The sequence below is a fragment of the Lemur catta genome, chromosome 11 (assembly GCF_020740605.2).
Source record: "Lemur catta isolate mLemCat1 chromosome 11, mLemCat1.pri, whole genome shotgun sequence".
NCBI classification, from domain to species: Eukaryota; Metazoa; Chordata; class Mammalia; order Primates; family Lemuridae; genus Lemur; species Lemur catta.
The window spans coordinates 26,271,921-26,288,805 of record NC_059138.1 but is presented as its reverse complement, the minus strand read 5'-3'; the positions used below and the strand labels follow the sequence as shown (position 1 = coordinate 26,288,805).

At 35.7% G+C, this 16,885-nt stretch overlaps 2 protein-coding genes across 3 annotated transcripts in view; both read left to right on the top strand.

The window, feature by feature from the left end:
* ING3 (inhibitor of growth family member 3) overlaps positions 1 to 5,870 on the top strand; it is a 29,296-nt gene extending 23,426 nt beyond the window's left edge. Inside the window, exons 11-12 of the mRNA XM_045564357.1 lie at positions 1,652 to 1,690; positions 3,361 to 5,870. Of these exons, the coding sequence (XP_045420313.1) occupies positions 1,652 to 1,690; positions 3,361 to 3,477 (156 nt within the window). The 3' untranslated portion in view covers positions 3,478 to 5,870. The remainder of the gene's footprint in view (positions 1 to 1,651; positions 1,691 to 3,360) is intronic.
* Positions 5,871 to 12,762: 6,892 nt separating this feature from the next.
* The window catches only part of CPED1 (cadherin like and PC-esterase domain containing 1), a 265,832-nt gene continuing 261,709 nt past the window's right edge, over positions 12,763 to 16,885 (top strand). For both annotated transcript variants that reach the window (XM_045564532.1, XM_045564531.1), the window contains exon 1: positions 12,763 to 13,903. In XM_045564532.1, coding sequence (XP_045420488.1) covers positions 13,655 to 13,903 — 249 coding nt within the window. In that variant the 5' untranslated portion in view covers positions 12,763 to 13,654. The remainder of the gene's footprint in view (positions 13,904 to 16,885) is intronic.

Below are 16,885 nucleotides of genomic sequence, written 5' to 3'. Positions count from 1 at the left end.
ATATGTATTCAGATAGACATACACACACACCTGTGTATATAAGTATATATAAGTTTGACAGTAGGAACCATGGTATATATTTTTTGTAACTGGGATTTTTTGCTAAATCAGGTATACTGAACATGATTTTTCTTTAAGGTTATGTTTTTAATCTTATAGTTATCTTTTGTACTGCATACTGTAATTTGTTTAACCGCTATGTAGCTATAAATTATTTTAGTGGTTTTAATTGTTTTGAAATCACAAATGATATTATGATAGGTATTTTTTAATGTCATCCATTTTATACATCTAATTTCTAGGGTGATCTTTTAGAAATAAAGCTAGGTTATAAATATTTGAGACAGACTACCAAAATATCTTCTAGAAATTTATTACCAAAAATTGATGACCATCCCTGTTTTCTAAACCCTGTCAGCACTGGATATTATTTTCTCTTAAAAACCATGTACCAATTTGATAGTTTTATATCACATGATTGTTTTAATTTATATTAGTATTAAGATTGGACCTTTTTTGAACATTTTTATTTCTTGGCTGATTTTTCTATTTTTTTTTCATGTACCTTACAAATATACTTGGTTTATTTTTTTAATAATTCTAAAATTTAAATTTTGTGTAGTTATGACTGATAGTCTTTTTCTTTATGAAGTCAGCCGTGGATTATATGTTTAGAAAATCTTCCTCTTTTGCCTTTCTCTCCTGATAAATTTATCTTGTATTTCCTTCTAGTTTTTATACAGTTTTGTCTACTTCTTGATATGCTTCAGTTTCTTCACATTCAAATCTTAATCTAGCTGCAGTTTATTATATTTTAGGGTGTGAGTTGCCAATCAGATTTTTAAAATTTAAGTTTGTTAGCTGTTCTACTATCACCTGATAAACATTTTTCAGTATATGTGATTCAGAAAAGCATTTCCCATAAATATCCTGGCAATAAAAGTAGTTTACCTACAAAAGAATAAAATCACATTGTCCGTACATTTTTCTTCTGTAACACTAAAACCTAGAAGGTGATGGAATATGTCTGTAGAGATTTGAGGAAAAAATTGAGAACCCCCCAAAACTTGATACCCATAGAAGTTGTTTCTGTGCATAGGACCATCTAAAGATATTTACACTCATGCAGAAAATCAGAAAGTGTGATGATAACCCTGTCTTAAAATTATTCAGTCCTCTGAGAACTTAAATGAATTCAAGAATTAGGAGGTATGCTCTAAAGTGTTGGTTATAACAGCAAAAGAAAAATGAGAAAGGACATACAATAGATGAGTTTAGAAGTTTCAAGGAAGTGGACGATTAACTGCAAAAATATGTGTGACCTAATGTGACCCAAGAAGAAGTAAAGAACTTCAGTTGGTAAATAACCAAGAAGGAAACTTTAAAACTTTATAGTAAGAACCACGTACAAAGGTGAGTCCCATGTCCAGGTGGTTTATGTAGCAAGTTCTTTCAGACTTTCAAAGAGCAGATAATTTCTGTGCATCTCCTCCTGCCCCTGCTTCAAGAAAAAAGTCTTTTAGGGAAAAAACTATACCTTGAGTCTCATTGTAATTATATTTTCCTCTATTTTCTAACAGTATCTAAACAATTTGGATTTAGATGGTTATTACATAGTCATAATAAAAATATTTAATTTTCTTTTAACTAGGTATCTTATGGTGAGATGGTGGGATGTGATAACCAAGATGTAAGTATTAAATTTTTCTATTTAGCAATGAAAAAAATCACAGGTTATGATTACTTGAATATTTTTCTTATTGTATGTCTCAGTCTAAGAAAACAGGTTTGCAGTTATGTTAATTATGATAATAGTAGAATATTCCTCTCCAAAGTAGGGCAATATCCTATAATGTGTTTCTTATTTTAATTTTTAAAGCTAATTTTATGGTTTTATGTGCAGATTATATTTTTCAGAAGTGTTATGTTGTATGAAATTATGAACATCCTCCTTCCCCATTACTAAAGAATATTGTGTTTACTAGAATCTGGTTCAGTTATCACATGGAATAAATGGAATTATAAAACAATTCATTCTTTTAATAAGCATGATGCTAAGGTAAAGGGTGGAATAATCGAGGATCTAATGTGAGATTATTTTCCTCCCTAGTTTAGTATTTCCTACTGTACTCTGCTGGTGATTGCTGATAAGAGCCACCTCTGATACAAAAAATAAAGGACATTTGAAAGGAAGGCATTTTTTTTTAGGAAGCTTAATTTTGGTTAGAGATTTATTTTTTATTAAATGCTAAGAATGTTTTTGTTTAGTAATTTTGACTCCCTCCTTAGTCTTATACAGCTCAGCCCCCTTTTGTCTCTCTTACTCCAGAGGAGTAACAGCACTCTGAATTTTGTAAAAGTACTAAGCAGCAATGTCAGAATCCTAAGATTAGGAAGAATTTTAATTTTGCAAAACAATCCAAAGATGGAGGTTGGTTGCCTTGGTACATTAAAATTTGTACTTTTCCCCGACTTGATATGGTTACAACAACATGTTCACATAGATAGGGAGAGAGAGATCTTCCTTCTACTTCCCTGTCTAGAATCACCTTGGGGCTGTTTGTGATTACTGCAAAATAACATTGCCCAGTCATTTCAAGAACATCACTATAAACTGTCTTCTGAGGCAGTTAATGATGAATGAGATTTCTGTGAATACCAGCATCATATTCTCTGATTCCTCTCATTCCCACTTGTGCTTTTCGGAGTGCTAAGACTTTCTGTGGAAGTGTAGAACTGCTTAATATGTTTTACAGAAGAATGACTTTTCTCTACATTTTAGAAATAGATACACTCAGGTAGGAAACCTAGGGCACTCCTTTATGTCTTTAATTACAGCTATCTTATTCCATTTTATGAGGGAGCAAATAAGGCTGAATATTAAATAAAATGTTAATACATTTACCTTCTGCATAAAAGACTCATCTCACTTCCTTTTGTCCAATTTTGGTTCATTATTTAGTATTACAGGAATAAATTATAGAGGGCTGAGGGTTCTCAAAGATGCGTGATATTTTTGTGCCTCCATTTTCTTATCCATGAAGCTTATCATTTAGACTAAACGATCTCCAAATTGTCTACTATATCTGAAGATTCTGATTTCACAAATGTAATTATTATTAAATTAGATAGAATATTTATTCTTTTGGGCATATTTTAATGTACTCTCTGCAGTACTAGAAGCTTTTTCTTTGTACTTTTAAAAAATTTTTTTTATTTTAAATTATCACAGGTGCCTAATAGTTATACATCTTTATAGGGTACAGTGATGTTTTGATACAGGCTACAATGTGAATTAATTAAATCCAGGTAATTGGGGTATCCATCACCTCAGGCATTCTTTGCACTTTTGCTTTCTAGTGCCCTATAGAATGGTTCCATTATGGCTGTGTTGGATTGACAGAAGCACCAAAAGGCAAATGGTACTGTCCACAGTGCACTGCTGCTATGAAGAGAAGAGGCAGCAGACACAAATAAAGGTGGCCCTTTTGTTTGAGAACGAAAAATACTTAAGCTAAACATTTTATATAGGACTTTAGAAAGAAGAAAAGAGAAAGAAGAAACAACGCATTTCCAGGCAACCACTTAAAGGATTTACACAGACAATCCTATAAGATCTTGAACTTGAATTTTATGGGTTGTATTTTAATAATGTAAGTAAATTATTTATGCACTCCTGGTGTGCTATGAATATTATTCCAGTTAGCCTTGGATTATTTCAGCGGCCAACATATGCAGACATTTGTACTCCTCAACCATTTTCTTGAAGTAATGGGCATTCTATAATTTAGACTTCAAAGAATTCCAACGATGAAGATTTTAAGGAAAGTATTTTATATTCAACAGGTATATTCTGCTGCATGTACTGTACTCCAGAGCTGTTATGTAATACTGTATATAAATGGTTGCAAAAAAAAGTCAGTGCTTCTAAAAAGAATTTAAGATAATGGTTTTTAAAATGCCTTTATAATAAGCTTTGTTTCTTTGTGAAACTAATTCAGCAGGCTGAAGGAAATGGTTCATGTGATAAAGTGGGCTGGTGTCCTCTAGAGTACCTGGGTACATAAACAGAAACTCCTGTAGGTAAAAAACTAATTTGTGCCATTAGTCTTTATATGTTTCTGCATCCAGATAGAGTGCAGTTCATGAGGGTGGGGGTGGGGGGGCTGATGGGAAAGGGTGTTAAAGTGATACATTTTTATACCAAATGTGTTTATTTTTTTGTGCAAGTAATCCTTAAAATTGGAATTGTATTAGGTGTTAAAATAAAGTTTTTAAAAAATTACTTGTATTTATACTTTACATACTTAATAATGAAAATTTCTTAATTCCAATTAACTTCCAAGTTTCATAACCTGAAAAGGACAGAGGCCCAGGACAGAATGCTGTGTAATCTGTGATTTCTTTAATAATGTTTGGAATTTGTGATATGAAAATAAGAGAAAGGCATTTTTAATGTAAATTTAAAATCCCAATGTATTTTCCTAGAACGTGTCTCTGGCTTTTCCTTCAGTCTAAGGTACATGAAAGAAGTCTAATTACAGAAGATAAAATGAAAATAATGGTTATAGATGTTTTGACTGGAGGCAGTGTGGCCAGCTTGAGTAAAGAGACACCCCCCCCCCCGGATTTGACCTCAAAATTGAGCTCTATTTTTGATTCTATCACATTCTGGTATGACAATTCAAATTTTGTGTCACTTTGGGCCTTATTTAACCAGGGTGATGCTGGCTACAGGATGTCTTTAAAGCACTCCTAAGGTTTTATTCTATAGGCGCTATTTAAATTATAAATTTTGCACGTAAAAATACTTTTTATTTAAAGTATAATATCAAATCTGGTCGATAGAAAAATCCTTAAAACTTAATACATCATATTTCTTTTATATTGAGGTTTATTGAGTTCATCAGATTTCTGTTTTAATTAAAACCACTTATGAGCCTCTTTAGAACTTACCCAGAAAACAATGTAAAATCTATGCAATGCTACCCAAAGGGTATGGAGTAGATAGGAGATTTCAAAGATCTCTTCCAGCTTTGAGATTCCATGATTCTGAGCTGCTGCAGTCTGAGTTTATAACAGTGACAGCTGCCTAAAACACATTAGGGTCATTTGTGGGCACTCATGATTTCATAATATCATGAGTATCATGACTTCATGTTACTCAGTATTTTCATGGAGATTTCACAAACATTTTAAGAAGTAATATGTAGCATAGTATTCAATTAGCTATTAGTATGTTACCTGAAGATGCTCAAATATATCATTTACATCCTCTACTTATATAATATGACTTCCCCAAGCTCATTCATTTTATAAGAATTGGTCAAAGGAAAAAGCCTTACATTTAGCCTTATTTTAAGAGAAAGTTCCTTGTCTGAGTCAGGAACATCCCTATTTTCCAGCTGCTACAGCTTCTTTCATTGTGCGAATTCCACTTCCTACCAAATAACTCAGAAATCACTTTGACAAATTTTAAATTCAAACATTGAATATTTTATGAAGCATGTATAAAGAAGTAAACCAAAATTTTGTGCAAGTATTTAGAAATGGGTAGAACCTATTGTATCTGAGATACATATAATGGCCCAAATATGGAACTACCTCATCAAAAAAAAATGTGGCCAACTATTAATATTCTTTGTGACATTTACACCAAGGGGTATAGTAAGTATTTTTGGTATTATACAATACACATTTAAAATCTTTGTTGTACAAAACTCATGTAACAGTTGGTGGCACAAAAAAATCCAAATGTGAGTTCACAGTTTATAGGTGGTGAAAATTGAGGCCTTACTGCTGTGGAGTGTATATTAAAATGTTCATGGTGACACATTTGAAGCAATAAATGGCTTAATTAAATGCCAAAATGAAGCTGAGTGTTTGATAAGCATACAGTCATTCTTTTCAAGGGCAGTTCATATGTTTTTACTCTTTTCTCCTTCAAAGCAAATTCCAAATATGTTAGGTTTTTGACCGCCTTAGGTTTGTGCAATGTTAGTGCCATGTTAGTGCCCTTTGTCCTTAGACCTTAGAAATGATCTTCTTGATCCAATTAATTATTTTGAGTAAGTGTCTAACTAACTTGAGTTATAAGGGGTAAGATAACGCTTTGAATGTGTAGATATTATAATGTTTTCCCTCAAGTCTCACTTTTAAAAAAGGAAATCGGTAGATGGGGCTTAAGAGAAAAAAATACCCTCAAAAATATTTTTGTAACTTTACAAATATTAAGCACTAGATGCTGAAAATACAAATGAAAGTATTGTGTGTATGTATAGGTACGGGAAGTGGATGGGGCAGACATGTTAACAAATTATGATATTTGTGATATTTTGATAAATGTTCTAATGGATGTACAATCCTGTGGGAACACTGCAGGGAGATTGATTACTGCCACAGTTGAGAAGACTTAACAAAGGAGGTATCATTTGAACTGAGTCCTAAAGACAGAGGAAATAGGGAAGGTGTGCAAGGCAGAAGAGGCTGTTCAAAGCCACATGGTTCTAGGAACTTAATGCAGTCTGCAGTGAGTGGACATGAGGTAGGTAGATGTAGAGTTGGGGAAAGAAGCCAAAAGATGAGCAAGAGTCTATTCATGAAGAGCAGGAATTGTTTGATAGTGGGAATTGGGGTAACATTTACATATTGTTGGTTAACATTTACATATTGTTGGTATTTTAACTCTTTAATGAAATAGCACTTTTCTTGTTATGATTATAAAGTAGAAATGACTTAAAATTAGTCTGTACATTGGAAATTGCTTAATGTTAAATTTAAGGTGGATCTTTTCCCTCAATTTTTGAAATGACCAATTGGAATTGCTAGTTAGTCAAGATTTTTAGATTTCCTTATTTAGATGATAAAATCAAAATTACTGAAATAGTTTATAATTTCTGATTCAGGATCTTAATATTCATGATTTGACTGTGCTACAGCAAACTAAGTTAAAGTTTAAAGTAATTTAAAAATGAACTCATTTCAGATTTTTGTTTGTTTTTAATTGAAATTTGATATAAGGAAGAAATATACCTCCTTCTGGCTGTTTCTGTTTTAAAGTAGCATTTTAACTAATACATTGGTAGGAGCCTAGGCATTATTAAAATGGTTATTTGAAAGAAATTTAGCAATTTCTTAATCAATTCTTCAGAGTCATATATTAATAGTTAATCCAGTACCACCTTTTACTGTCTTCACTGCTAACAAAGGAAAATGTAGAAAAGGACATTATAATCATCCATTTTTCTACTGCTTATTCAAAATTGAAAAAGATTTGATGGAACTTACAACCAGTGTGGGAAGTGAGAGGGGTAATGTGTATGCTTGTTTGTATGTTGCTTATTGCCTTCCCCCACCTCTCCTTGCCTACGATGAGTAAGAATAGCTTTACTTAGGATGCTGTAGAGTTGCTAGTCTTTGAGTCTTTAAATTTCCCTAATTTAAAATATATACAAGTTTAATATCAGTTGTAGGAAAACAAAAAACTAGTGGTCATATTTTAATTCTTTTTGCATTGTTAACTCTCCAGTAGAGGGACCCTCCATACCAATACGTTAAAATAAGAACAATGGTAATAGGTACCATGTTGCTTTAGACAGCTGCCTAGTCAAATGTAGTACAAGGGGCCAGCCAGAAATATTTCTAAACAACTCTGAGCATAAATATGAGGCAGTTAATTAGAATGATTTTACTAATATATATATGTATAGATAGATAGACAATAGATAGACATAGATATGTAGATATATAGTTAGGGTTTAGGATGACCTCCCCAATGTGTCCCATTAGAAGTTATCAAAATTTATGTTCATATCCTTGAAGCATTAGTATATTTATCTTTCATATGAGAAATTGTTATATTCTTGAATAGTTTGAAGAAGTGATTATAAAGATAATTTTTTCATGGGTTTCCCAAGTGTGCCAAAGGTTTTTTCACTTTACCAATGGTTGTCATTGATAAATGTTTTAAAAAGAGTCCAGGGATCTGTTGAAAACAAAAAAATTAGGCTTATATATTGTTAGCGATCATGTGGTTTAGATTAGATACAGAAGTAACCTTTTGACTTTATGTGATGTACATGTGATCAAATAGCCATACTCAGTTTAAGAATGTTTCCTTCTTACCCACCCAGAGTAGCTAAATGAATGCCAGCATTCATTGGAGTGATGAGACAAAACCTACCCCCCTCTCATCCCCATCTCATACATCAACTTTTAGGTGGCAAATGATGCTATAAAAGTTTCAAAATACCTTTTATTTTCTGAAAATGAATGCTTGACTTTTGGTTACATTAAAAACAAGGAAGCAAGAAGAAGAAAGAAAGAAAAAAGATAAATTTCGTGGCTATCTTGAGATGTTTTAAAAAATGTAAATGGTTTCCAAAGAATTTTATATTGCAGGTCTGCAGAGAAGAAAAATAAGATTTCTAATTGAGAACATAGTTTGATACTATCATATAACAAATGAAAGCTAATTTGTTCATTTTAAAAATATTATTTGATAAAAATTTAAGAATACTGGATCCTTACCAAAGTCTAAACTTAAGTCCTAAAGAAAGTAAAAAAAAAAAAAAAGTTTAATTCATCAAATTAAATGTTTACCATTCTACTTGTTTGCTAACTGATTGAAGTATTTCTCTATCCATGTTTTAGAATGTGTATGTATAGATATATCTACATATATGTATATGTATTCTTTTAGAGGATGCAGATTTCAAAGACAAATTTGAGAGGCTTAAAGGAATTATATATACCCCAAATTGAGTTTGTTTTGGGGCAGTATAATTACATATTCAGGAAGTGATTAAAATTCCAAGGAAGCTAATCAATCATATATGGCCACAAGCTGCTGAGGTACTCAGTGTTCTAACACTGAGTAACAGATGAATCTTAGGCAGCCATAGGTAAAAATTGTGCAGCAACTATCTCTTTGGTTAAGTTTGAGTTTCCCAACCTCAGCACTTTTGACATTTTGTGTCAGATGATTCTTTGTTATGGGGGCTGTCTGTATACTGGGGGATATGTTTAGCAGCACCTCTGGCCTCTACAAACTAGAAGTCAGTAGCATCTCTGCCACCCTTCCCCACCCCCTGCCAATTGTGACAACCAAAAATATCTCTAGGCATTGACAAATGTCTTCTGGGAGACAGAGCTGCCTCTACTGGGTTAAGTGTTACCAGGATGTGAAATCTTGTGGAAAAAATCGGAATAATAATGGAAAGTATTTGAATCTATGATGCGTACACTTCTACAAATATGAATTTTTAAAACAATGACTTGCTAAGAAGGTTGTCACATGCTGCAAGGGCATGGAGAGGAGTATTCTTCCATCATAAAAGCAGTTTATATGGTGAAGAGATAAAAGTTCACTTGTAACTAAAATACAGCACAAATGTGATGAAAGTAATTTTGGTATTGGTGTAAACAAATTCAAAATGCCTATAAAGAGAGTCAGTTCTGAAAATAAGTAAAGCAAACAGTTGAAAACTGGAGAATTCGGAGCCAAGATTGTGTATGTCCCAATTTAAAAAGGCTACAACGTGGGTGGGGCAAAGGCACTATATGTAACCTAAATATTTGTACCCCCGTAATATGCTGAAATAAAAACAAAGAATAATATGAAGCAGAAAAAATAAAAAGGCAGCACCAAGTGTTGGCATATGGGAGCCCCAGGTGATTTTTTTGTGGAGAAACACAGGTCCAGTGGACAATCAGATTAAAAGCATTAGGTTTAAAGGATTTCATCTATCTGGACTGTTCATCAAGAAACTCAAAGAGATTATTGGATGTGTCTGTTTAAACAAAAAGTAAGAAAAGGAAAGTGGAAAGATGAAGAATTTTCACTGTGGCATTTTACTTCTATGTGTAAACTGGACAAATGCTGTGTGAGGGGATCCTGCACGCTATTCCTTTCCCAAAGTTCCTGATCCAACACTTCTCTGTCATAGATACCTTTATTTCCCTAGTTTAAAAGATAAAAATTTTAAAAAATACCTTCTTCAAGCACCTATTGTTAGAGTACATCCTCTCCTTCCACCCCCAACTCTGTACCAAAGACCAAATGAAACGTATGTGTGAAGGGAGAGTATATTTTGTGTTGGAGAGGAAGATTGTTCTGTTTTGTTCAACCTTGAAATTATAGGATTCTGAAAGGCCTGTCACTCTAGTGTCCCTGGTTAATAAGGCTTAAATACAGGCCCTAGAATACTGAAATTATTTAGTGGAAAGAATACGTTCTGAAACTAGATGCACAGAAGTATTCCATCTGAAACACTGCCAGAACCCACGGGTTCATAGTTCTACTGAATATTAACCCTCCCACTCCCCTCACTGAACTGATGTTCTTGTCTTTATCATTCCCTGTTCTGACTCCTTCAGACTCTGTCTTCCATTCAAATATGTCTAACCTACTGCTCAGGCATAAATACCTCCCATATGTAGTCTCCACTTGCTACTTTCGTGCCACCCTTGCCCTCATCTGCTCAAACCAGCATGTGCTAGTGAGTGCACCTCTATCTCAAAGAGTAAAAGGAAGAGAACTAATAAGTGCTTGTGTTTGCTTGTGGTGTTTGTATGTTCCACAAGGACCATTATTTGATAATTATCTTTTCATGTGTCTGACGCCACACCATACCATAAGCTCAGTGAGGACTCAGCACAGCCTCGGGATCCAAACAGACATACATTCAGCGTACATTTATCCGACAAATGTTCACAGAATGCTTAGGTGCTTTCCATACATTCTCTCATCTAGTTGTGCCAACAACATTTCAAAAGAGACATTAGTATCCTTATTTCACAAATGAGGAAAGCCCAGACTTAAATAAGTCAAACCACTTGTTCAAGAACAGCTGAGAAGAGGCAGTGCTGTGATTCTTATCCAGATTGGGTTTATTCTAAAATCCTAAAATTGGATGTTATCTGTGGATCTCCTTAGTCTATTGCGTGATAATTCCTGCTATGTCTTCTTTCCCACCTTTTCCTTGCACCTTCTCACTCTGACTAACCCTTTTCTCCCTCCTGCTGATATCCCTTTATCTGTCTTCTACTCCCTCAGACTCAGTGGTTAAAATGGGGAATTATTTCTGGAACACTGATTTTCCACTTTCTTCCTGATTCCTATTATTTGAAGTCCAGCTATATAACATCTTTCTTAAAATTTTCCATGCTGTTGTCTTTCACTTCTCCCAACCCAAAGGCAATTTTATTTTAGCATCTGATTTACTCTTTCTTCTGTACCCTGTTCTCAACAATTTAATGGTGCATACAAATGACCCGTCACATACCTCAAACTCTCAGGTTTCCAGACTTCATGCCTTAAATAGATCTTACTAGAATTGTCTACCTATTCCTTACAACTCAGGAATAGCTTTGTTACCCCCTGGATTCTAACTTAGAATTCTCATAATTCCTATTATCTCTCAATTCGCATCGCACCCACCAAAACTATATGTCCTACAACACTATTGTTTAGCCATTTTCTCTTAAAACTCTCTTGGCCTTTAAAAAGTCAAGAGCTACTTATTTCTCTACTCTTTCATTTGTCATCGTACTGAGGATTCTCTATTAATCAGATAATGTTAAATGCATGGGAGGGAACACATGCAAGGACATGGGATAAATCCGGCTTTAGTGTGAATATTTCTTCTGTACTGTGTTAAGCAATCTGTTTTACACGGTGTTTATTATAGTTTCTCGCAAAGGAACCCATTTCTCTGAATCCGTAATAACTGGCCCCCCAGGGGGCGCTCCGTCTCAAGAATGTAAGCGGCTGCCGGCCCCGTGCCGACGGGATGGGCTCGCTCCGAGATGCGGCCTCACTGGAGAACCTCGGCCCTCAAGAACGAGCTTGGGTAAGAAGCAGGTTAGAAAACCTATTCAAGTCCATAGCCTTTAAATAATGCCGCTACGAGCCTAAGCCAGTCCTGGGTATCCAGAGTTTGCGAAGCAAGGACGGGGAGAGGGAGCAACATGCACCAGACAGATTTCCCTCAGCTGAGCCAGCTCAAGTGGATGGAGACCGCAGAACTTCACTGCTAGCAATGTCCTTGTGGCCGTGTGCACGGAGTTAGACTGAGCTGCATTGTGGACAAGGCCCGCCGTGCACCCCTCTCTGCTGGGCAAACGTTACTCCCAAGACATGCTACAGTCAACTCATTTTAGGAGCACAGTGTCAGGCAATCAGCCATTGAAAGACCCAGCTCTTGCCCCAGGAAAGGAATCATAACAACTGTCTATGAGTTTGGTCCTAGAGGACGGAGAGTTATTCTGGTGCTCGCTGTCTGAGGTCCAGACAGTACTCGTGACCCTCTTACCCTCAGAAGAGTAACCACAACTCCCTCGAGTGAAGAGCCTCGCGATTCACTCATGGACTTGGCTGGTTTTCGTCTCACCCCCGACCTTTGTCATCAATCGACTAAGGGCTATTTGTTTTTCAAATTCTGTATTAGGGGAAAAAAAAATGCATAGGGGATCGGACATCGAATAGGTTTCTAAATTCTGCAGCTGCGGGTGGGTAGCCTTATTTCAGCGGGGTAAGGCTGGGTGCTGTTTCCAGTCTGGGGAAGCCCCCCGCTGCCCACCCAGAGCGGACGGCGCGGCTCCGGCTGTCCCCGCAGGGCCGGAGGAGCCCGGGCCTCGGCCCCGCCCCGCCCGGGCCGGCCTGGGGGGCAGCGGTGCCCGAGGTGCTCGGCCGCGGCCGGGTGCGCAGCAGGCGCGCGTGTGGGTCCGCGTGCGTGTGTGCGTGTGCGTGTGTGTGCGTGTGCGTGTGTGCGTGCGTGTGCGTGTGTGTGTGTGTGTGTGTGTGTGTGTGTGTGTGTGAGTGAGTGAAAGGGAGATGAATTGGAGTCATCCAACTGGGTGTTTCCTTCCGAGTGGTTTTGATCAGCAATCCATTAGGGGATCATGGAAACTTTTTTTTTTTTTTCTGGCTAAAAGGATGAAAACTGAGTAAGTACACAGAACTTTGAACTTGAAACGGAACGAGACAAATATAAGCAAAACCCTGACAGCAACCATGTTCATTCAAACCGCTTATTCCCTTTTTATGTTAAAAGCCGTGAATGCTTACAGGAAAGTGGGAATTTAAAACTGAATGAAGGGCAGCCTACAAAAGGCTGAAAGCAGGACTGCTTTAAAACCCGGAGGAAAAATGAGGAACTGCTAAGGCAACCTGGCCTGCGTCCAGCTGTGCAACAGGCACTTTGGGTTTTAACCTATTGCATTCTTCAAGGCTGTTTTCAGACTCCAGATTTACTTTGGTGTTGTTTTCTCTCTTCCTGTGAAGCTGAGGCAGAGTCGGACTCCTTTGCTGTGAGTTTAAGGATGTTGTGAAAATAAGGCATTGCCGGAAGCAACGGTTTGGCAGCAGCACTCAGGTTATTTGTTACATCTATTATTATTTTGATGTCTTTTTTTAACCCTGGTCAGCTTCTTTTTGCTGTCATCCATGGAAGGGCTCTCATTCACCGCCTCAGACTTTTGGGACCTATGATTCTTTGGCATGACCCTTCGGAAAGTTCTTAAGCAGAGATGGAGCAAACTTGATTGGAGTTGTGGAAAAAGAGGACAGATTTGTATTTTTCATGCTGACAAAAAATAGCTGCTATGACTTTTCTCGCAACGTGGACAGGGGCCAAGTGAAGTTGAACTGGTCATGGTCTGTCGCCCAGTGCTCCCTTGTCGTCGGCGATTTTGCCCCCGGCCCTTCTTGGTGGGCTTGGTTGTGGCCATCTGTCTCTTCTACCAGACCCTGACCCTCCGAGGGACGAGGAAGCTCACAGCCGCTGTCCCTGGCGCTGCCCCACACACGTCCACTGAAATCCAGGCAAGCAGATGCAAGGAAGAATTCTCACAGGACAAACAGTGCTTGCTTCTCTCTGGAGATGCACAGGAAATCAGAAAGGTAAGACTCTCTCTCAGAAGCTTAACAGAGACAGTTTTTGCAAAGGCAGCAATCTGCCTCTCTGTCCTTTCTGCAAAACTAAAATTAACTTCCATGAGGTCTGAAAGGGATCCAGAGTATAAACAGCCTAGAGAGTGATCTGATGACAGGGAAACACATTACATAAGCTTTAACTTCTTATATTTACTTCCAGAAAGTTCTGGCCAATATTTTCTCTCTTAGAATTTCACTTCATTTCAGCAGAATGAAATAGACAATTTGGAGGCGAGGGGAATGATGTAAATTCTTTCTAAAATATTAGGATTCTAAGAGATTTGAGGATTTACAATTCAGAAACATAAATCAAAGATTCAAAAAAAAATGATAAACACTGAGTGTCTCTTTCCTCAGGGGGGTCAGTATGAGTACCCAGACCGTTACAGACTAAAAGATATTCCAAAATTCCGTTTTATAATTAGCTAAATCAATTCTTAATTGGTGAATACATTTCTGAAGCAATATATGTATTTCTAAAACATTTAAAAGAAAAGTATAAGTTTCTTCAAAACAATTGACACACTGTTTTATTGGTTATATAGAAAAACTATGACCTGTAAAACAGTCCAGTGTAAAAAAGAAAAAGAAAAAAAACTACACACACAAAAAAAATCGTGGTGGAAAAGCTACTGAATTTTATGCTACAGCAGGTAGTATCATAGCGAGATAATTTAGGAATCTATAAGTAGTATCTATATCTACGATAGAGCTAGGTAGATCTTATGTTCCTGGTTATTGTTTGAAGCAGAATTTCCTCTTGAATACCAGCATTACTGCTACCATTACTACCAACACCTCCAGTGCCACTTGTTTTAAAAAGTCTTTTATTTATTTAATTTTAGATTTATACCCTGTGAGATAGGTACAGTAGGTATGATTGTCATCATTTTACAGATAAGATGACTGACACTCAAAGCTGTTTAGATAGGCCACATGGTTAGCATTAGGACAAGATGAATCCCCAGAGGAACAGTTATCAAGCCGCTTGGTTCCTAGTGCAACACTGATGCTCTAAATCAAAGTGAATTCAAAGCTCTCATAATAATTTGTGAAACCATGACTACAAGAACTTATTGAACTAGAAAATAATTTTAGATTAAAATAAAGAATATGTGAAAGCTTCTAAGTGAGTGACTTCATTCGTTCTCCATAATGTTAAGGAACATCTTGACCAAAAAATATCTTATGGCAAAGAATAGCACATAATATAATTAGAAGCACTTTTAGATGAAACTTAAACTAAAAGTGTAAATCAATTTTTACGTGCTATAAAGTAATTGAAGAATGTATTTTTTGTTCATTTATACTAGCATTAACTTATTTCCATTATTTTTCTTTTCATGAGGACATCAAATTTATGATAGATGTAAACTGTGACTTTGAAGGTCACTTCTTCTGGTTTCTAATATTGATAAATATAATTTCTTCAAAAATAGCTGAGATAGTTTTACTCTTAAGTGACTACAATTTTTGCTAAGAATTTTAGATAAAAAGATTTTATTCACTAACTTGAAGCCTTTTTTACTCCCTTCCTTGACTCTGTGATTCCTGCTTTTTTGGTAATTTAGGCATATGTTAACTGCTATTTGTGGGCTGTCACAGAAAATTCCATTTCAACTTTAAATCTCTTGCTACTTACAAACCATCTGAAACTTATTGGCTGCTGGTGTAAAACATTCACTCTAGAATTTTCTTCACCAAAGTGCCAAACACATGATGATTTTGGTTTCCAAATGATTCACAGTCTTTTATATTTTAATCATACACAAAATTCTAAATTCACAATTATAGTTCAGTATCCCAGTAGATATGAAAACTGAATTTCCAAACATAAGCTGTGTACCTCCATTTTTAACCTGTGCCAGCCTTTGGTTTAGAGCCAATTTTTATTTGAGATATGAAGAAATCTAGAAAAAGTCAGACATGTGTTAGTTAAAACCAGATACAAATTCATTCTACTTGTAATATATGTTCCAAAAAGGAATCAAATAATAATCTAGTTATAAATGATTAGATATTCTTTCAGGTAGCTAAAATGAAGAAAGAAATGTCTTTGGGATCAATATATAGATCATTCTCCAAAAAACTATGTGTGAAGTTCATTTAAAAAATAACTGATGAGATGCTATTATGTATAGGTTTTCCTAAAGACCTAGAATTAGCTTACAGGCATTTTATAGAAGTAGCATTGTTTCTACCTATAAATTTTGGATTTTGTTATTACTTTTAGAAAAAACAAAATATTTGTGTTACTAGGGCTTTTTCTTAGTTGAATCCATTCATCTTTGAGTTAAGTGTTTTTTAGTTACTTAAGACATGAATCCTGTGGCTCATGGATTCCAGAATGTATCTGAATGTAGAAAATGTTTACAAACTCCAGAAATTTTATGCAAAATATTTTATCCATGTGTATGTGCAGATCTCTGGAGTAAAAAATCATTGATTTCTGTCAGCTATTCAGAATTAAAAACATGCTAAAACCCACTAAAAATGCTTAACAACCAGTATGTTTACATGTTAAACTACCTGCCCCTTCAGGATGTGTAAATTGGATCTAGATTTATAAACCTAAAATGAAAAAAAATCTTAATTGAAGACTTCAACTGCGGATATTAAAACAAGTGTTTCAGTGAATTTTGCAGTGTCTGCAGGGATAAACTTTCAGAAACCAAAGTATACCCACAGAGTATTTCTTGGATCAGAGTTTTTGTTCATTGATGAATAAGCATTAAGTATTTCCCAGTCTTTTTTGCTGCAGTTGTTTCTGTGAGAAGACCATTTATACTCTGTCGGCCTTGTAACAGGGTAGTGTAGTAGCAAATATTTGAAGGGGGGTAACTTTGCCCTATACACCTTTACAATCGGGATCCGGTTCAATGTCTAAAGCTGGTTTCAATATGAATTGAGATCATGGTATAGGATATGCCAACTTTCCATAGTGAGGAA